We start from the raw sequence: 22,634 nt of genomic DNA on the forward strand, positions 1-22,634 counted from the left end.
ATTATGAACCTGCACTTTAAGGTCTGTTTGTTCAGCAACACTCCCCAGGACCTTAGACAGGTTGGACCGAAGGGTCTGTTTCCATGCTGTACATCTCTGACTCTATGACTATAAGTGTATAAATCCTGACCTGATTTGCCTGTCCAAAATGCAGCACCTCACATTTATCTAAATTAAACTCCATCTGCCACTTCTTGGTTCATTGGCCCAACTGATCAAGATCACATTGTACTCTGAGGTAACCTCCTTTGTTGTCCACTATACCTCCAATTTTGGGGTCATCTGCAAACTTATTAACCGTATCTCTTATGTTTCATATCTCATAAATCATTTATGTAAATGATGAAAGAAATCAATAAGACAGTAGAAAGCCCATTAGAAGATTTCATTGGCAAGGAGAATGAATTGATACCACTTTATACAGAACAAGCGAACATCCAGCCATTACTGATCCAGAAGAAACCCCAGTGCTAATAGCTTACATGGAAAGTGGTTTCAACTACAATATGAATTTTATTTCTGAATTTAGTTGTTATTTGGCCATCTTATTTTTATGACAGTCCTCTTCAAAGTTTTTTTAAATAAGCTGGGAGGAGGATGTGTGTACTGTTTTTCAAAAAGGATAGTGGTACCTATTTGTGGATTTTAAACCTTTTGTTAATTGTTTTTGCACCTCTGCTTGAATAGATTGTTTTATAATAAGTTAAGTCCTTTGTTAAAAATTAAGTAACTCAGTTTATTTCTTTATGATACTGAGCCATATACACTCTAATGTATATTAGACATCATTGGTAATATACCATTCCTTCTGAATTAAAACTTTGACTAGTGGAGGAGTGGGATAAGAAAAGGAATCAGCCCAGCCCCTCCTAACATGGCCACAATACATTCTATGGTTCTGGATACAATTCTACATTCTAAAGAAGCGGTGAAAACTTAAAAATTGTCATCGATGACTCTAAGTTACAATTCTAGTTTAGTATCGACCATGTGCTTGAACTCTTAACTAGGAGAATGTGGACAACACAGGAGTAGATGAATTATTTGTATCTAAAATAATTGTTGGAAATTATAGAAACATAGAAAATAGATGCAGGAATAGGCTAATCTGTCCTTAGAGCTTGCTCCACCATTTGTTATGATCATGGCTGATCATCCAACTCAGTAGCATGAACCTGTTGTTGATATCCAAAAGGCCTTTGATAAGGTGCCACACGGGAGGCTGCTGAGCAAGGTGAGGGCCCATGGTGTTCGAGGTGAGCTGCTGGGATGGTTTGAGGATTGGCTGTCTAACAGAAGGCAGAGAGTTGGGATAAAAGGTTCTTTTTCGGAATGGCAGCTGGTGACGAGCGGTGTCCCGCAGGGTTCAGTGTTGGGGCCATAGCTATTCGCATTATATATTAATGATTTGGATTAGGGGACTGGGGGCATTCTAGCGAAGTTTGCAGATGATATGAAGTTAGGTGGACAGGCAGGTAGTACTGAGGAAGTGGGGAGGCTACAGAAGGATCCAGACAGTTTGGGAGAGTGGTCCAGGAAATGGCTGATAGAATTCAACGTGAGCAAGTGCAAGGTCTTGCACTTTGGCAAAAAGAATAAAAGCATAGACTACTTTCTAAATGGTGAGAAAATTAGTAAAGCCAAATTACAAAGGGATCTGGGAGTGCTAGTCGAGGATTCTCTAAAGGTAAACATGCAGGTTGAGTCCGTGATTAAGAAAGCGAATGCAATGTTGTCACTTATCTCAAGAGGGTTGGAATATAAAAGCAGAGATGTGCTACTGAGACTTTATAAAGCTCTGGTTAGGCCCCATTTGGAGTACTGTGTTCAGTTTTGGTCCCCACACCTCAGGAAGGACATACTGGCACTGGAACATGTCCAGCGGAGATTCACACGGATGATCCCTGGAATGGTTGGTCTAACATATGAGGAACGGCTGAGGATCCTGGGATTGTATTCATTGGAGTTTAGAAGATTAAGGGGAGACTTAATAGAGACGTACAAGATAATACATGGATTGGAAAGGGTAGACGCTAGGAAATTGTTTTCATTAGGCGAGGAGACTAGGACCCGTGGACACAGTCTTAGAATTAGAGGGGGTCAATTCAGAACAGAAATGTGGACACATTTCTTCAGCCAGAGGGTGGTGGGCCTGTGGAATTCATTGCCACAGAGTGCAGTGGAGGCCGGGACGATAAATGTCTTCAAGGCAGAGATTGATAGATTCTTGTTGTCTCGAGGAATTAAGGGCTACGGGGAGAACGCTGGTAAGTGGAGTTGAAATGCCCATCAGCCATGATTGAATGGCGGAGTGGACTCGATGGGCCGAATGGCCTTACTTCCACTCCTATGTCTTATGGTCTTATCCTAATATCTTTAGCCCCAGGTGTTCCAATTCCTTGAAATCATACAATATTTTGACCTTGACTGCTTTCTGTGTAGTGAATTCCACAGGCTCACCACTCTCTGGATGAAGAAATTTCTCCTCCTCCTCTTAGTCCGAAATGTTCACCCGGTTTACTTAGACCGTGATCCCTGGTTCTTGACTCCTTCGCCTTCAGGACCATCCTTCCTGCGTCTACTCTGTCTAGCCCTGTTAGTACTTTATCACCCACTCTCTCCAATTCTTCTACTCTCCACTGAATACAATCTTAACCCTCAATCTCTCCTCATATGTCACTCCTGCCATCACAGTAATCAGTCTGGTAAACCTTTGCTGCACTCCCTGTATAAACAGAACATCCTTCCTCAGAAAAGGAGACTAAAACCTGTGCACAGTATTCTAGGTGTAGTCTCACCACGGTCCTGTATAATTCAAGCAAGCTCAAGTTCTCATTATCAATAAATCAAGATACTATTTGTCTTATTTATTGCCTGCTGCATGCCTACCTTCAGCTTGGTGTACAAGGACACCTAGATCTCGTTGCACATTCCCCTGTCTCGGTTTACAGCCATTAAGATAATCATCCACCTTTATTAATTTGTTACCGACGTGGATATCCGCACATTAATCTACATTATATTTGCCCACTCGGTAAGCTTGTCCAAATCACACTGACTCAGAGTAGGAAAGGCGCAACAATCAAAATTCAAACTCAAAATACATTTCTTTTAAGTTTTACATTTTTGTTTATTTTGATTCATTGAAAGGTTTTTGTGTGACTGAATTGCAAAATTACAATGCACATGCAGAATATTTAATGCATACATGCTGCTCTTGTCATTAGCAAAGCCTGTCTAAGATTTTTTTGTTATGTCCAATGCTTGTTTTTTGGACAAAAGTGAAATAAAATGATATGTGGGAGGAAACAAAACTCAATCAATAACTGCTTCATCCAGCAGGAGAAACAATAATAGATTAAAGACTGTACTTTCACAAGTATGTTTAAAGGCATGAAAACTGGATTGATGATTTGAAGCAGGGAGCAGCAATCACTCGATAGATGGGTTTAATGTAGAGCTGTAAACAAGATGCAGTATAAACAGAAAAGAAAACAATTCATTTGGTTTGCCTATGTTTGGTGTGTGAATGATTTCACAAAGGACATTGAGTTATTGACAGCTACCTGGAATGGACAATAAGCTGTTGTTGTTCTGCATTTTGGTTTCTATTTTAACAATGGGAATTTAGAGTAGACTTGAAAAAGAAAGATTTACAGGGCTGAAGGGAAAGAGCAGTGGGATGGGACTAATTTGGTTGGCATATTTAATAAGGTAGTACAGATACAATGGGACATATGGACTCTGCTGTATGATACTATGTTAAGCTTATATTTACTTGGAAAGTTAAACAATGTTTAAAATGTCACATCTTGATTATTTATCATGGATCCAAAATATTTGAGTTGAGGTGGACTTAATCCTAAATAACTGTGCTTTGTTCAGTAAGTCCCATCTTGCAAATTTAAATGCAGTTGAGTTTTCAGTATTTTCTGTTTTCTTTTGAAGCAGAATTCAATCCGGCACAACCTTTCTTTAAACCGTTATTTTATCAAAGTACCACGGTCACAGGAAGAACCTGGAAAAGGGTCATTTTGGAGAATTGACCCTTCATCAGAGGCGAAGTTGGTGGAGCAGGCATTCCGAAAACGCAGGCAGCGAGGGGTCTCTTGTTTCAGGATGCCATTTGGACCCATTTCTTCCAGGTTAGAAGCTTTCCCAATTTGCATTTTGAGTATTATTGACTGGTTTTAAAATTGTAGAACACAGTGGAGTGTTTTCTCGTCAGCTCATGCCTTAAGCCACGCTGTGTAAAGATTTGATCAATGCAAGGGTAGCCAGGATCCTGACAAAATCTTGAAAAACATGCACCTGCTTTAGGTCTAATGGGAAAAAACTGTAGAGCTGCAAGTTCTCGATTTGTACAGACAAACACATTGTATATTATTTGTAGTTACTCCTTACATGTGTCTGTCTGAAAAGTGACTTACACTTGTGTACTAGATCCAGCCGAGGAATGCTTTGGTAAAAAGATAGTCCCAAATTGTACTGGAATCATGTGGGAAATACTATGAATGCGCTAAGATGTAGATAACCCTGGGCTGTTTTGCTAAAAACATAAGTCTCCAGTAGGCTGTTACTTGACTAAATTAAAACTTTCACTGCAGAAACAGCCGTAATCCTATAATAGTTGTGGTATCCCAAGTAATCCCCAAATGCTCTGATTTTAAAAAAAGACTATATGGTAAATAGTGCTGACTCTTTTGCCTTCTTTTTCCCTTGTGCTGTCCTCTGGCTGTGTGCAGAGCTGAGTAAGTGTTTTCTGTTGTTCCTACTATGATTATACTGTAGCAATGTGCTCACAGAACATCACAGTGAGTGTAATGAAAATGATTTCTTAGCTGTTGAGTTTGGAAATTTGAAAATTCACCAAAATGGCCCAAGAAACAAGGAAAAATCAAACCATGCATAAGGGTTTCCTGTTTCATTAGTTTGGATTCAGTTACTGTTCCTCTTCTCATTGGCTGTCTATTCTCGCTCTAGGATATTTACCAACTTTGATTTACCATTACGTTCCTTTTTTTTCTTGTTAAAGAACGACAGACATCCTACCGAAGTAGTGATATTCTGGCTTCCAGATAGCAAGCAGAAGAGTTTTAGTGCAGATTTCCATCTTCTACTGTTTTGCTTAGTGACCTGGAAATGAGTACTACTTCAGACAGAAGTATTTGATCATGTTCATTGCTTTCCATGTAACCAGATCTGGCGTTTTTCAGACTTGATGGTTTGCTGGTCTTTCAAGTGGAAATTTTAAAATGGAATTTGAATTTTGTTAACTCAGGATTTTTGGATTTAATACATGTTGTAGCCTATTGTTCTGGACATCCTGCTAGACTTGCATTTTAAAGTAGGATCTGGATCCTTTCTGAATTTAGCAGCATGATAAAGTAAAGTGACTAATTGTTCCATATTTAGGTTACAGAATTCAGTTAGACTTACTTTTTCTGCTCAAGTGAATATTTCTAAATCAGTATATTGCCATTACCTTTTCTCATTCTTACTAGTTGCAAAGGTATTCAGGTAAAATATTACTTTCTTCCTAATTTCTTCTGTAACTACACTTGGTCCAGATGACACCTTATTCTTCTGCAGTCTATCACTCTGAATAAATTTGAGCTCATCTACTGGCTGTATTCTAACAATGTGAGTCTGTGTCACCCATTGCCCCCTGCTTACTAATCTACATTGGTTCTGAGCCCAGCAGCAACTTAATTTGAAATACTTATCCTTTACTGTTCTTGTAGACTCCAGACTTGGCATCTGTTCTTGAAAGCAATGATCAGTTTCCTGTTCATAATATATTTTTTAAGCTGACTTTACCTGGAAAGGTGATTTGCAGGATAGTTTTGGATGAAGAAGACTTATCATGCCAGAATACCATATCTATTTTCTCCAACTGTTTTCTGAGATATTAATATTCTATTTTCTGTCACGGTTTCTTGAAGACTTTTCATAAAGTTCTTTTCACAGTATACTCTCAATCTGTGACACTTTATGGCACATATACTTTTGTAACAGATAATGTTATATTAACATTAATCGTGTCCTTCTGAGAATTTGTTTTATTATTAATAGTTAATTATTCATTAACCAAACTCTATTGAGACTGGTTGCAGTTGCAATTTTTCTCCATTTGCTGGATGAATAGAAATTTCATGAAAGCTTCCTAGAAGTCCATGATCTATGATAGTAATCTGGACGATTAAGTCCTTTTTACTAATTTATAGTACTTTTGTAGGGTCTTAATTTTATTTTTCATAAACTCCAAATGTTACAGTTTTATTATATGCCTTTGAAGAAGTTCTGTCTTTGCTGGTAGCATGTTGACTGAGTGAATTTAATTAATCTAGTAATAAATCCTGGTTTTATTTCACATTCTTATTGGAAAGTTCTTAGATATGTGATGTTTTAAAAATGCATGCAAGATGATTCCATTTTTTAGAATATGGTGTTGAAATCTTTTTTATACCATTGCATTCATTTGAGATCAGACATAAGAATGCATTCCTAAATATTAGAGTTTGAATTTACTGTAATAAAGGGTAAACTTTCTAACCTCTGCCCCCTTGTGGATTCTTGTTCAACACTGCAGATGAGACCGTCCAAGGAACAGAGCTTTGGGATATTTAACTGGATCAGACTAAACACATCTCATTATCTAAATCAGTGTCTGCTTCATGTCAGATTAATGCCAAATTGGATCCAAGCCAGGCAGTGAGATTGAAATTGTATCTTTGTGGATAGAGTTTATTATCTACTCAGTCTTAAAGTCCTCCTGCTCACTTGTGTTCCCCCCACCCTCCTTTATATCTGCCCAGTCAATTAACCACAATCACTTACTTAGCTCTTCGGTATATTAATAGAATTCCTCCTTCTCTCTTTTGAATTAAAAACTTTCAAATATAAACAGTCTTTGAACAACACTGATAAATTTAACCAATTGTTTTTTTCATGTTCTATATGTTACCTTTTAACACAACCCACTCAGTAACAGACTTATTTTCATATTGAGTGTAATTAAATCAAACTTCCATAATCCCCATTCTTTCTTTTCAGGTACTTTTAACTACTTTCTTTGTTTCTTTGGCGTCCCAGGCCAGCAGACAACATGTATTATTCTTTCCCACCCAGAATACAATAAACATGGTCATACTAAAATATCTGGAAGATTTGGTATTGCAGCATTGTTAAAAGGGGCTAGCTTAATATCTTCATGTCATCTGTAGTTAGAAGCTTGAGTGCATTTTGGTTAATTTCTTTATTGTTTTATTTGCTCTTGCTATCATCAGCAGTAGTATGTTTCATCATAGTACTCAGCTCCTATATGATATAACTGGCATCTGGTCTAGACTGAGTGTGCAGCCAGGTGAAAATGAGAACTGCAGATGCTGGAGATCAGAGTCAAGATTAGAGTGGTGCTGGAAAAGCACAGCAGTTCAGACAGCATCTGAGGAGCAAGAAAATTGATGTTTCGGGCAAAAGCCCTTCATCAAGAATGATGATGAAGGGCTTTCACCCGAAACATCGATTTTCCTGCTCCTCGGATGCTGCCTGAACTGCTGTGCTTTTCCAGCACCACTCTAATCTTAAGTGTACAACCAGTTTAACCATCCAATCAAACATCTAGTCCGGTCCATTTCTTCCTTGGATGAAAGGTCATCTTTCTGTGAAGATCTGGTCTGATTTATCAGGATGCGATTAATAATTTCCAAGTATGGCTGCTGATCCTAAGCCACTCTTGCGCCCCCCTCCCCACCACCTCCCCCAAAAATGACTTCCGACCTTAAACTTCTTTTTTAATTTATCCGTGACACATAATCCTAAAGAAAATAATTTACATGCTTTTTAGAGTTGCCTGCTAGTATTTGTCTCCGATACCAGTAAAAGATTGCTGAATCTGCTTTAAGTTGAATGCAATCTATTTTCAGCAAGGTGGACCTAACTGAGAAATACCATGCACTCACTAATTTCCACAGCTTCTCTACTATATTATCTTGTTCAAATTACTTTTGAAATTTTCATTCTGCAAATTCACCTTTTATATCAGTTGACTGGAGTTTCTGAAAGATCTAACAAGATCCTCCAAGATCACTTTTCTTGCAGTAAGAGAATCCACTATAACATCATGATCGCGAGTTTCTCTTTGAAACCCTGAGCCATTAGCTTGGCGTCAGTGTTCTGTCCCATCAAGGAGCACTTTCTCTGTGCAAAATCATTGGCATGGTAAGCCTGGCAGTCCTCTAATTGGTACCTCAGTGTAAATACCTCAGTAAATTCTTTACTGCTCCCCCCAGTTCTTTGGCAAGCTTTTTCCACTTATCTTTTTAATCTATTACAACTTCTTGACAATAAAGGATTTCATTTGTGGTATTCTTGTTTCAGATTACACTGTGACCTCAACTCACCCTCCTAACTTATTCTGAAACATTACTACAAGATTGATTGGAATTTCTTCCCCATTTTTCTCTCAAGTTTTGTTCCCTTCCAGATCCACTTTCAGAACTCATCCACCGATTTCAGGCCTTCCATATCTTTACCTCATTTTGCCAATACTTAATTTTTACTTCCTGTCCCTCATCTAGTACATTTAACCAATTATGTATTTGCTGGTGGTTTTCTGTCTTGTCTCTAATAAATATGTTGTGGGGGTGCCGGGGTTGAACTGGAGTTTACAAAGTTAAAAATCACACAACACAAGTTACAGTCCAACAGCTTTATTTGGAAATACTAGCTTTGAGTGCTGCTCCTTCATCAGATTCCCTGATGAAGGAGCAGCACTCTGAAAGCGAGTACTTCCAAATTAATCTGTTAGACTATAACCTGGTGTTGTGATTTTTAACTTTGCCCTAATAAAGATGACATTCCTCTATTCACTCCATACCCCATCTGACATATACGTTTCATTAATGCCAAAGTTTTGGTTGTCATACTCTGGGACCAAGACCCTTGTTCTGCATCTCTGGCACTTTGTCCACATTCAGTCAGCCCTTCATCTGCTGTAATTTGGTCCATGTTTTCCAAAATGTGAAAATAAATGCATGGTGTCTCATCACATGCAATGACTTGTTCAGATTCTGTAAGTATGTCATCAGTGCCAATTAACCTTGCCCAGACTCTTTCATTCTTCTTGCCCTTAGTGCATATATTACAAAATGTCCCTTGATTAAAATGTATTTTTGATGCCTTTATATGATGTCATAAGGCTCGCTGAATTTTTTCTGAAATTTCAAACCTTAATGAATTTCTCCTAGAAAGCAATCTGAGATTGTATCTCCTAGGTCCACTAGAATTTTATGAAACATCTCGTTCATTACCTTATGTTTTATTTCTCTCACTCCATTACTAAAAATAAATCTTTTTTGTTGCTATGTTCATCATGACTTTATTTATATTTTCTCTCACATCCCTAAATATTTCTTCTTTACCTTACCATTGTCCACTGTTACTTTCTTCTCTTTACTGTAAATTGTAGACTAACTCTAGTTGCTGCGTATATGAAATTTAAGATTTTTTTTCCCTTTATACCCACAAGTCTGTTGGAATAACTTTGTTGAGGTCTCTTGCTAATGAGAGGCTCTGTGGGCTGTGATAGTGTTCTCCTTTGTCTTTTTTACATATATCACATTTATCACAGATTTCTTAGAACAAAGAACAAAGAAAATTACAGCCCAGGAACAGGCCCTTCGGCCTTCCAAGCCTGAGCCGATCCAGATCCTCTATCTAAAATTGCCACCTATTTTCTAAGGGTCTGTATCCCTTTGCTACCTGCTTATTCATGTATCTACCTAAATACATCTTCAATGATGCTATCTTTCCCGCCCCTACCACCTCCGCTGGCAAGGCATTCCAGGCACACCCACCCTCTGCGTGAAGAACTTCCCACGCATATCTCATCTAAACTTTTCCCCTCTCACTTTGAATTCATAACACTTAGTAATTGAGTTCTTTGCTTTGAGAAAAAGTTTCTTGCATTCCACCCTGTCTTTATCTCTCCTTATTTTGTAGATCTCACTCAGGTCCCCCCTCAACCTCTATCTTTTCAATGAAAATAATCCTAAACCACTCAACCTGTCTTCATAGCTAGCACCCTCCATACCAAGCAACATCCTAGCGAACCTCCTCTGCACCCCCTCTAAAGCATCTACACCCTTTTGGTAATGTGGCGACCAGAACTGTACCCAATATTCCAAATGTGGCCAAATCAAAGTCTTAGAACTGTAACATTACCAGCCAACTCTTGTACTCAGTACCCTGTCCAGTGAAGGAAAGCATGCTGTATGCCTTCTTGGCCAGTCTACAGATCTGTCTTGCCACCTTTAGGGAACAAAGGATCTGATCACCCAGATCTCTCTGTACATCAGTTTTCCCACAGGACTTTTGCATTTACTGTTTAGTTCACTCTCGAATTGGATCTTCCAAAATGCATCACCTCCCATTTGCTCGGATTGAACTCCATCTACCCAACTCTCCAATCTACCTATACTCTGCTGTATTCTCTGACAGTTCCCTTCACAATCTGCTACTCAGCCAAACTTAGTGTCATCTGCAAACTTGCTAATCGGGCAGTCTACACCATTCTCCAAATCATTCACGTATATCACAGTGATCCCAGCACGGACCCCTGTGGAACTCACTGGTCTCCATTTTGAGAAACTCCATTCCACTACTATTCTGTCTCCTGTTGCCCAGCCAGTTTTCTATCCATCTAGCTATAACACCCCGGATCTCGTGCGACTTTACCTTCTCTATCAGCCTACAATGGGGAACTTTATCAAATGCCTTACTGAAGCCCATGTGTATGACGTCTATAGCCCTTCCCTCATCAATCAACTTTGTTGTCACCTCAAAGAATTCTATTAGGTTTGTAAGACATGACCTTCCCTGCACAAAACCATGTTGCCTATCACTGATAAGCCCATTTTCTTCCAAATGGGTGTATATCCTATCCCTTAGTATCTTCTCCAGTAGCTTCCCTACCACTGACATCAGGCTCACAGGTCTGTACTTAACAGGATTATCCTTGCTCCTTCATAAACAGGGGGACAACTTTAGCAATTCTCCAATCCTCCGGGACCTCCCCTGTGATCAAGAATGCTGCAAAGATCCCAGCTATTTCCTCTCTGGCTTCCCTCAGAAACCTGGGATAGATCCCACCTGGACCTGGGGACTTGTTCACCTTAATGCCTTTTAGAATACCCAACACTTCCTCCCTCCTTATGCTGTTTTGACCTAGAGTAGTCAAAGATCTATCCCTAGCCTCAATATCTGCTATGTCCCTCTCCTTGGTGAATACTGAAGGAATGTATCATTTAGAATCTCACCTGTTTTCTCTGACTCCATGCATAACTTTCCTCCTTTGTCCTTGAGTGGGCCAGCCCTTTCTCTAGTTACCCTCTTGCTCCTTATATATGAATAAAAAGCTGTGACGTTTTCCTTAACCTTGTTTGTTAAGGATATCTCTTGACGCCTTTTAGCCCTCTTAATTCTTCTTTTCAGATTAGTCCTATATTCCTGATATTCTTCCAAAGCTTTGACTGTCTTCAGTCGCCTCGACCTTATGTATGCATTCTTTTTCCTCTTAGCTAGTCTCACAATTTCATTTGTCATCCATAGTTCCCTGATCTTGCCAATTCTATCCCTCATTTTCACAGGGTCACATCTGTCATGCACTCTAATCAATGACTTTTTAAAAGTCTCCCACATATCGAATATGGATTTGCCCTCAAACAGCTGCTCCCAATCTACAATCCCCAACTCCTGCTGAATTTTGGTATAGTTGGCCTTCCCCCAGTTTATCTCTCTTCCTTTAGGACCACTCTTGTCTTTGTCCATGTGTATTCTAAAACTTATGAAATTGTGATCACTATTCCCAAAATAATCTCTTACTGAAACTTCAACCACCTGGCTGGGCTCATTTCCCAACACCAGGTCCAGTATGGCCCCTTCCCGAGTTAGACTATTTACATACTGCTCTAGAAAACCCTCCTCATTGCTCCTGACAAATTCTGCTCCATCCAGACCTCTAACACTAAGTGAATCCCAGTCAATATTGGGAAAATTTAAAATCTCCCATCACTACCAGCCTGTTGCTCCTACATATTTCCATGGTCTATTTACATATTTGTACCTCTATCTCACGCTCATTGTTTGGAGGCCTGTAGTACACCCCCAACATTGTTACTGCACCCTTGCTATTTCTGAGCTCTGCCCATATTGCCTCACTGCTTGAGTCCTCCATAGTGCTCTCCTTCAGCACAGCTGTGATAGCCTCGCTGAGCAGTAATGCAACTCCTCCACTCCTTTTTACCTCCCTTTCTATCCCACCTGAAGCATCTATATCTTGGGATATTTAGTTGCTGATCGTGCCCTTCCCTCAACCGAGTCTCAGTAATAGCAACAATATCATTGCCGTGGGCGGCACGGTGGCACAGTGGTTAGCACTGCTGCCTCGCAGCGCCAGAGACCCGGGTTCAATTCCCGACTCAGGCGACTGACTGTGTGGAGTTTGCACGTTCTCCTCGTGTCTGCGTGGGTTTCCTCCGGGTGCTCCGGTTTCCTCCCACAGTCCAAAGATGTGCGGGTCAGGTGAATTGGCCATGCTAAATTGCCCATAGTGTTAGGTAAGGGGTAAATGTAGGCATATGGGTGGGTTGCGCTTCGGCGGGTCGGTGTGGACTAGTTGGGCCGAAGGGCCTGTTTCCACACTAAGTAATCTAATCTAATCATACTCCCAGGTACTAATCCAAATCCTAAGCTCATCTGCCTTACCTACTATATCTCTTGCATTAAAGCAGATGCACCTCAGACCACCAGTCCCTTTGCGTTCATCCATAGCTCTCTGACTACTCTTCCCCCTTAGTCACGCTGACTTAATTATCTGGTTACTTACAGGCTTTAGTTACTACTTCCTTCCTGTCCACTAACCACCTCATTTGGTTCCCACCCCCCGCCATATTAGTTTAAACCGTCCCCAGCAGCATTAACAAAAGCACTCCCTAAGGGCAGTGGTTCCAGTCTGGCCCAGGTCAAGACCATCCAATTTTTAATTGTCCCACCTCCCCCAGAATCGGTTCCAATGTCCCAAAAATCCGAACTCCTCCCTTCTGTACCATTTCTTAAGCCATGTGTTCATCCTGCCTATTCTTTCATTTTTATTCTGATTAGCATGTGGCACTGGTAGCAATCCTGAGACTACTCCCTCTAAGTTTTTTAACTCGGTTCCTAACTCCCTAAATTCTGCTTGTAAGAGTTCATCCTGTTTTTTTTACCTTCTCCATTGGTGCCGATATGCAGCACGACAATTGGCTGTTTACCCTCCCACTTGTGAATTTTCTGTAAAATAAAATTCTGCAAAAGAGACTCAGAATGGTATGTGGCCTCCCTGACCTGTGCACCTGGGAGGCCACATACCATTCTGAGTCTCTTTTGTGTCCTCAGAAATGCCTATCTGCTCCACTTACAATAGAATCCCCTATGACTATAATCCTTCCACTCTTTTTCCCGCCTTTCTGAATAGCAGAGCTAGTCACGGTGCCATGAACCTGGCGAATGCTGCCTTCCCCTGGTGAGCCAACTCCCCCAACAGTATCCAAAATGATATACCTGTTTTGGAGGGAGATGACTGCAAGAGATACCTGCACTGCCTTTGGTCTTCTGTAAGTTTAAAATACACATCATTCCTTATTCCTCTGAGAAGACGAATGGACAAACTGTCAGTGAAGTTTTAAGGTAATTAATCTTTCTTCTTTTGAACTCCTACCTCCTGATACCAATAGCACCACCTTAATATTTGGGTTTGAAGTTTGGCCTTACTACCTCTGCAATAGTTTCCCCAACTATTATGTACAGAACCACCACCCATCCTTATGGTTTCTTCTCAAATTCCGTAATGTTATTTTATATTTAAAAACATTTGAAGTAACTTTTTTTAAGTCTAATCCACTACAGATGTGCATCCACCATTCATTATAGCACAAACGAATGATTCTGTGACTAAACCTGCATCACGCAAGCTGAAACTACTTGTAATTAATACAATTCTTTCTGCCTGACAATTATCACTATCATCTTCCAAACTTGCCATGTGATGCATAGAACTGTGGACCCTTGTTTAAGACAATTTGTTGTATAATGGTATTTGAAATCACAAAGCACCCTGTTCACCACGTTTTGGGAATTTCTGGGGTTCATTCTTCTGTTATAGCTTCCCAAATCCTGCTTTCTGTTCTAATTGCCAGAGTTGTGTTTATTCTTTCTCCTCTTTTACTCTTAGAATATTTTGCATTTGATCTTGCTTCTAGTCAGAAGTACCAGTGCCAAGGCCACACATTGCTTTTTTCTCTTGGTAAAGACGTAACCTGGGTCCACATACTAACTTCATTTTACCAAGTTAAAAATCACACAACACCAGGTTATAGTTCAACAGGTTTAATTGGAAGCACACTAGCTTTCGGAGCGACGTTCCTTCATCAGGTGATAGTGGAGGGCTCGATCGTAACACAGAATTTATAGCAAAAATTTACAGTGTGATGTAACCAAAATTATACATTGAAAAATTGATTGTCTGTTCAGCCTTTCATCTGTTAGAATACAGTGATAGTTTCACTTCTTTCATGTGTAAATCACAAAACCTTTTTTTAAAAATTGCATTCTCGGGTTAGCGGTTAACAATGGTGATAGCTAGACAATATGTTGAAGGTGTTATCCCTCTGTGTTCTCTGTCTATGCCATGATGTTTAGATTGATTCTAATCTTAAAAAGTGAGATAAGAGTTTTACATAAATTCATGCAGTTTTTGAGCTCGGAGTTCTATGTGAATTTATGCAGTTTTTGAGCAAAGTGCAATGTAACTCTGCAAGTACAAATTCACCCCACAAAATATGTGTGCATGTGGGTCTTTGTGTGTATGTGTGTGTGCATCTGTCTGTCTGTCTGGGATGGGGGTTGTGAGTATTTAGTGAGTGCAGTGTGTCTTAAGTCTGTGAGGGTGTGCATGTAGGAGTGTGTGTGTGTGTATGTGAGAGTATGTGTACGTGGGAATATCTGTGTGTATGTGTAGTGCAATGGTGATCACCTGTAATGTGACATGAACCCGAGGTCCTAGTTGAGGCCCTCCCTATGGGTACCGAACTTAGCTATCAGCCTCTGCTCGGCCACTTTCCTCTGCTGCCTGTCCCGAAGTCCACCTTGGAGGATGGTCACCCGAAGGTGCGAGGCTAAATGTCCTGGACCACTGAAGTGTTCCCCAACTGGGAGAGAACCCTCCTGTCTGTTGATTGTTGTGCAGTGCCCATTCATCCGTTGTCGTAGCCTTTTACCATTTATCATTCATTTTACCGTTAATCATAAAGTTCAGCATCACCAAATATTAGTGTGAAGTCATATTAAAGTATGTTGCACTCTGTTTCAACCATTCACTTACTATGTAATTCTAATTAGAGTCTTAGAGATGTACTGCATGGAAATAGACCCTTCGGTCCAACCCAATCTAGTCCCACCTGCCAGCACCCGGCCCACATCCCTCCAAACCTTTCCTATTCATATACTCATCCAAACGCCTCTTAAATGTTGCAATTGTACCAACCTCCACCCCTTCCTCATTCCATACACACTATATCCTGTGTGAAAAAGATCACTTAGCTTTGTCTTTAGGCAACATCCTCTGCTACCAGTTTCAATCCAGGTGCAAGCAAGTTGATGAGAGACCAACTAAGACCCCTTCCTTTGTGGATAGAGATTATTAACAACTTGGTGTTAGAGGTCCTTTCACAAACCAATTTTTACAAGCCAGTCCCACCAATTTTCCTTTTCCTACTCTCAATTAATTAATTGCCAATAATCTTAATTTCTTGCTACTTGAACAAGAAACTGAATGCTATATGGGTTGTATGTACATTAGGAAGTGGGAAATCAATAGTTCTAATTAAGTGATCATTGGCAACATTGAAAGTCACTGAAGTTTGTCTGTAATGTAATGAATTATCTTTCTAAGTGCACTTAATTGTACTAATATTAAAAAAATCATTCAGTCACTTGTATCGAAAGCAAACCTGAATATTGAAAATGATTCTGTATATTAAACATGTTCCCAAGACTTAGTATTTTATTCGATATATCTTAATAGTGCAGTAAATGAAGTGAACTTAATGGAAAGTAAAATTGCCTGCATTGTATTTTTCATTGGGATGTTGCTCATCCTTTTCATTTTTCACACTTTTTTCCTACAGACACAGGCATTGATTTGGGGTGTATCAACTTCTATGTATTGTTTTCTCTGCATAGCTGTTCTGAAAATAATTGTTGTAGCATGGAATTGTGTGAAGTTCAAATGAATTCAGCCTATAAAGTATTTGTTAAATGTATCTTTCACCAGTGATTTCATTTCTGCTTCTTAGCCGGTCAGTGATGTATCATAGACGGTCGGTTAATTCCAGTCAGCCTGATCTGTGGACACAGTCACATGCTTAATTTTATAGTTTTTTTAAGAGAAGATCTATTTATGTAAGCTGATTTTACATGTCTATATTAACATTTCAGGAGTGCTCCTGCGTCTCCCAGTCATCCAGGACTTCTCTCTCCTCACTCGAGTGGGCTGCAGACTCCTGAATGCTTGTCACGTGAAGGTTCCCCTATTTCGCATGACCACGATTTCACAAGTTCCAAGTTGGCGTCGGTGCCAGAGGGTCGCTTCTCTCAAAGTGCACCAGGTAACCATGCCCTTTTACAAAGGAGAATTTTTAATGTAGATTTTGTGACCTAGCGCTTCTACAACTATTTAACACATCATGATTTTATCGCAAAATAAAGCTATTTTTAAACTCATTTGTGGGATACGGGCATTGCTGGCTGTCAGCATTTATTGCCTGTCCCTAGTTGCCCTTGAGAAAATGGTGATGAGCTGCCTCCTTGAACTGCTGCAGTCTATCTGCTGTGGGTTGACCCACAGTGCCATTAGGGGGGGACTGCCAGAATTTTGACCCAATGACCGTGAAGGAATGCCGATTATATTTCCAAGTCAGAATGGTGAGTGGCATTCCTGTATATCTGCTACCCTTGTATTTCTAGACTGAAGTGGTCATGGGATTGGACAGTGCTGTTTGAGGATCTTTGGTGAATTTCTGCAGTGCATCTTGTAGATCGTACGCACTGCGGCTATTGAGGGTTGGTGGTGGAGTGATTCCATACTTGTGTGAATACAGTACTAGTCAACGGGCTGCTTTGTCCTGGATGATGTCAAGTTTTTTGAGTGTTGTTAGGGCTCCCTCATCCAGGCATGTTGGGAGTATTCCATCACATTCCTGACTTGTGCCTTGTAGATGGTGGACTGACTTTGAGGAGTTAGGAGTGAGTTACTTGCTGTATCCAGTAATTCCTAGCTTCTGACCTGCTCTTGTAGCTACTGTGTTTACGTGATGAGTCCAGTGATAACTCCCAAGACGTTGACAGTGGGGGATTCAGTGATGGTAACACTGTTGAATGCCAAGAGCTAGTGGTTAGATTGTCTCGTATTGCTGATGGTCATTGTCTGGCATTCGTGTGCACGAATGTTACTTGCCACTTGTTGGCCTAGGCCTGGGTGTTATCCAGATCTTGTTGCATTTGAGCATGGACTGCTTCAGTATCTGAGGGGTTGTGAATTGTGCTGAACATTGTGCAATCATCAACGAACATCCTCACTTCTAAGCTTATGATGGAGAGAAGGTCATTGCTATAGCAGCTGAAGGTGGTTGGGTATGTGTCATGTATGACTCCAACCACTGGAGAGTTTGCCCCATTGATTCCAGTTTTGCTAGGGCTCCATGATGCCACACTCTGTTGAATACAGCCTAGATGTCAAGGGCTGTCACTCTCACCTCCCCTCTGGAATTCAGCTTGTTTGTCCATATTTAGGCTGTAACGAGGTCAGGAGCTGAGTGGTCCTGACTGAACCCAAACTGGGCATCACTGAGCAGGTGCTGCTTGATAGACCTGTTGATGACACCTTCCATCACTTCACTGATGATTGACAATAGAGTGATGGGACAGTAATTGGCCAAGTTGGATTTGTCCTGCTTTTTGTGTGCGAGACATATGTGGCAATTTTCCACATTGTGGGGTAGATACCAGTGCTGTCGCTGTACTGGACAAGTCTTCGGTACTATTGCTGGAATGTTATCAGGGCCCATAGCAATTTCCAGTATCTCCAAACATTTCTTGATATCATGTGGAGTGAATTGAATTTGCTGAAGACTGGTAGGAGTATACTTAAGAAGGAAATCAGGAGGGCAGAAAGGGGACATGAGATAGCTTTGGCAAATAGAATTAAAGAGAATCCAAACGGTTTTTACAAATACATTGAGGACAAAAGGGTAACTAGGGAGAGAATAGGGCCCCTCAAAGATCAGCAAGGCGGCCTTTGTGTGGAGCTGCAGAAAATGGGGGTGATACTAAACGAGTATTTTGCATCAGTATTTACTGTGGAAAAGGATATGGAAGATATCCTTGGCACGGTGGCACAGTGGTTAGCACTGTTGTCTCACAGCGCCTGAGACCCGGGTTCAATTCCCGACTCAGGCGACTGACTGTGTGGAGTTTGCACGTTCTCCCCGTGTCTGCGTGGGTTTCCTCCGGGTGCTCCAGTTTCCTCCCACAGTCCAAAGATGTGCGGGTCAGGTGAATCGGTCATACTAAATTACCCGTAGTGTTAGGTAAGGGGTAAATGTAGGGGTGTGGATGGGTTGCGCTTCGGTGGGTCGGTGTGGACTTGTTGGGCCGAAGGGCCTGTTTCCACACTGTAAGTAATCTAATATAGAATGTATGGAAATAGATGGTGACACCTTGCAAAATGTCCATATTACAGAGGAGGAAGTGCTGGATATCTTGAAATGCATAAAAGTGGATAAATCCCCAGGACCTGATCAGGTGATTGCTGGGCCTCTTGCTGAGATATTTGTATCATCGATAGTCACAGGTGAGGTGCCGGAATACTGGTTCCTAACTCCCTAAATTCTGCACACCTTTGGACTGTGGGAGGAAACCGGAGCACTCGGAGGAAACCCATGCAGACACAGAGAGAATGTGCAAACTCCAAACACAGTTGCCTGGGGCAGGTATTGAACCCAGGTCTCTGGTTAGCACTGTTGCCTTAGCACCAATGTGCCACTGTACCAGAATGCTGGCGGCCTTTCCTTGACAACGGTCCTGGTGGATCCTGTAGATGGGAGGTTGATCTTTGGTGAACTTGGCCTGGACAATCACAATGTCTTCAACCATCTCAGATCTTGAATAGTACAGTTGGTATAGCATACATTGTGCTCTCAATGGCACACCTATAAAAGTTGGCAGGGGTATTTGCCTTAGCTGCCTGAGGAAGAGGAGACGTTGTTGGGTCTTTGTAACCAGTGTGTCCACATGAAGAGTCCAAGAAAGCTTGATGTGGGTGACCACTCCAAGGAGCTTGATACACTCCACTCGTTCCACCTCTGTTCTGTTAATGTTTAGAGGCGGCATGAGTAACATCCTGCTGAAAGTCAATAATGAGTTTCTTGGTTTTGCTCGCATTGAGAGCTAGGTTGTTCTTAGTGCACCATTTTTCCAGGTCTTCCACCTCCCATCTGCAAAAGCTTCAAGCCTTATCTTTTGCACTGATGTGCTGGGCTCTTACATCATTGAAGATGGGTATACTTGTGGAGCTGCACCCTTCAGTAAGTTCTTTAATTGTCCACCACCATTCACAACTGGATATGGGAGGACTGCAGAGTTTAGATTTGATCTGTTGGTTGTGGGATCACTTAGCTCTTTGTCACTTGCTGCTTATGCTGTTTGGCATGTTTCATGGCTTCACAGGTTGACACCTTGTCTTCAGTTTTGCCTGGCATTCCCTCTAGCACTCTCCATTGAACCAAGATTGATTCCCTGGCTTGATGGTAATGGTTGAGTGAGGATATGCTGGGCCATGAGCTTATGGGTTGTGCTGAACTATAATTCTGCTGTTGATGGCCCACAGTGTCTCAAGGATCCCTGTTTTGAGTAGCTAGACATGATTGAAATCTGTACCACTTAGCATGGTGATAGTGCCACACAACATTGGATGCTATTCTCAACATGAAGGCAGGAAGTCCTCTCCACAAGGACTTACATTGGTCACTCTTACCGATAGTGTCATGGACAGTTGCATCTGCATCTGGCAGATTGGCCAGGATGAGGTGGAGTATGTTTTTCCTCCTTGTTGTTTCTCTCACCACCTGCCCCAGACCCAGTCAAGAAGCTATGTCCTTTAGAACCCGATCAGCTCGATCTGTAATACTTCTGCCGAGCCACTCTTGGTACTGGACATTGAAATCTCCCATCCAGAGTACATTTTGTGCCCTTACCATCCTTAGTGCTTCCTCTAGGTGTTGCTCAACATTGAGGAGTACCGATTTGTCAGCTGAGGGAGGACCGCACTTGGTAATCAGCAAGATGTTTCCTTGCCCATGTTTGACCTGAAGCCATGAGACTTCATGGGGTCTAGAGTCAATGTTGACGACTCCTACAGCAACTCCCTCCCAACTGTATACCACTGTGCCATCACCTCTGCTGGGTCTGTCCTGCCGATGAGACAGAAATACTGAGTGATGGTGGTGTCTGGGACATTGTACGGTATTATTCCTTGAGTATAACTATGTCAGTCTGTTGCTTGACTTGTCTGTGAGACAGCTCTCCCAGATTTGGCACTCACCCCTAGATGTCAATGAGGAGGACTTTGCAGGGTTTACAGGGCTGTTTCTACCGTTGTCTTTTCCAGTGTCGAGTTCAATACCAAGTGATCCATCCAGTTTCATTTCTTTGAGACTTTTAGCATGCTAAGCCATTTCAGAGGGCAGTCAAGAGTCAACCACATTGTCGTGGGTGTGGAGTCACCTGTAGGCCAGAGCAGGTGAGAGTGTCAGATTTCTTCCCCTGAAGGACGTTAGTGAATCAAATGGGTTATTCCCACCATCGACCATGATTTCATGGTGATTCTTAATTCCAGATTTTTCTTTTCACATAATTGTTGATTTTGTTTTCGGTTTTTAAAAAAAAATTTACAAGTCCACTCAGATTAAGTCTTCATAATTTTTCCCCACTCTCTTTTGTTCAGGTTTTCTCCATTGTTTAAGACATGAGACATTGTTCCTTTATTTCAGCAGAACTTTTAGTTGTCTTCCTTTCAGTTGTTATACCATCACATAGTCAGTCACAAGAAAAGAGCTAGAAATTGTCATAGAATAAATTAGTTACTTTTTAGTCCTTCTTGTGGGTGAAGTTGCAAGCCCTACATAATGCTTTCTCTCTCAGCTTGAGAAAGATCAAGGACTTAAAACCATTTTCCTGCAACTCTGCTTCGATTTGAGTTGATTCAGTAATGCTTTGCACTATTTAAATACACGAGAAAGCGAGGACTGCAAATGCTGGAGATTAGAGCTGAAAATGTGTTGCTGGAAAAGCACAGCAGGTCAGGCAGCATCCAAGGAGCAGGAGAATCAAAACGTCGATTCTCCTGCTCCTTGGATGCTGCCTGACCTGCTGCGCTTTTCCAGTAACACATTTTCAGCACTATTTAAATACAGTCATTGATAGCAAGGTATTCACATTGCAAGCACTAGTTTCAGATTGTGATGAAGGAGTGAGATGGAGTCAGTGGTAATAGAATGGAGGCTGTGGTGGTCGTGGAAAAACTTCGGTTTTTTTTCAGAAGTATAGTTGGAGGAAATTGCAGCTTATGTGGGACTGGGTGTCAGAGAAACACCCTGATGGTACACAACCACCCACTCCAAAAGCTAGTGTGCTTCCAATTAAACCTGTTGGGCTATACCCTGGTGTTGTGTGATTTTTAACTTTGTACACCCCAGTCCAACACTGGCATCTCCAAATCATGATGGTACTGAGGCAGTGGAGAGATTGGAAGAGATGGTAGTAAAGTAGAACTAGGCCAGAACAAACTACATTTAAAATGGATATTTTGATTGTGACCGTTATAGCCTAAGCCAGAGGGCTTTTCATTACCTTAAAAGTGTTACTCTTAATATAAATGTGGAGGAAGAGCAAGGGTGCTCGGACTAAGGTTTCACGATACCATGTAATAGAAATATTTCTCTACTCTTTTAAACCAAAAGTAAAGCTTCCTTGACACTCCTTATCAAATGCTCCCAGGACTGATACACATGGGGTTAGATTACTCTATGCTTGCATTTTGAAATTGTGTTTGATTTATTACGTTGGAAACTTGTGGTTGAATTTGCTAATTGTAATGAGTGTTTTCTTTCCAGGGTCTCCAGTTAGTGGGCAGCCTGTTATAATGGCAGTTCCTCCCCAACCTCCTAGTGTTGTAACCAAATCTATGGCTTATATGCCCACCTCCTTAATAACTTCCCAACAGTCCACTGGGCATGCCATTCATGTGCTTCAGCAAGCGCCCACTGTAACCATGGTGAGGGTGCTAACGACATCGGCCAACACCTCGAATGGCTACATCCTTACCAATCAGAGCCATATCGGAAGTGGGCAGGTCATTCACGATGGTTCCAATGACCAGAAAGGTAAGCAATTACAGTTCTATTGATGTATGGCTTGTTTAAAAAAAAGATAATGTTTTATTAAAATCCTGCATTGCTGTTTACGTAACTTCACGCCAG

At 41.2% G+C, this 22,634-nt stretch overlaps 1 protein-coding gene across 1 annotated transcript in view; it reads left to right on the top strand.

The window, feature by feature from the left end:
• The window catches only part of foxk1 (forkhead box K1), a 133,754-nt gene that overhangs the window by 89,386 nt on the left and 21,734 nt on the right, over positions 1 to 22,634 (top strand). Inside the window, exons 5-7 of the mRNA XM_060840825.1 lie at positions 3,952 to 4,145; positions 16,537 to 16,706; positions 22,269 to 22,538. Of these exons, the coding sequence (XP_060696808.1) occupies positions 3,952 to 4,145; positions 16,537 to 16,706; positions 22,269 to 22,538 (634 nt within the window). The remainder of the gene's footprint in view (positions 1 to 3,951; positions 4,146 to 16,536; positions 16,707 to 22,268; positions 22,539 to 22,634) is intronic.

Source organism: Hemiscyllium ocellatum, chromosome 20 (genome assembly GCF_020745735.1).
Source record: "Hemiscyllium ocellatum isolate sHemOce1 chromosome 20, sHemOce1.pat.X.cur, whole genome shotgun sequence".
In the NCBI taxonomy this organism is placed as follows: domain Eukaryota; kingdom Metazoa; phylum Chordata; class Chondrichthyes; order Orectolobiformes; family Hemiscylliidae; genus Hemiscyllium; species Hemiscyllium ocellatum.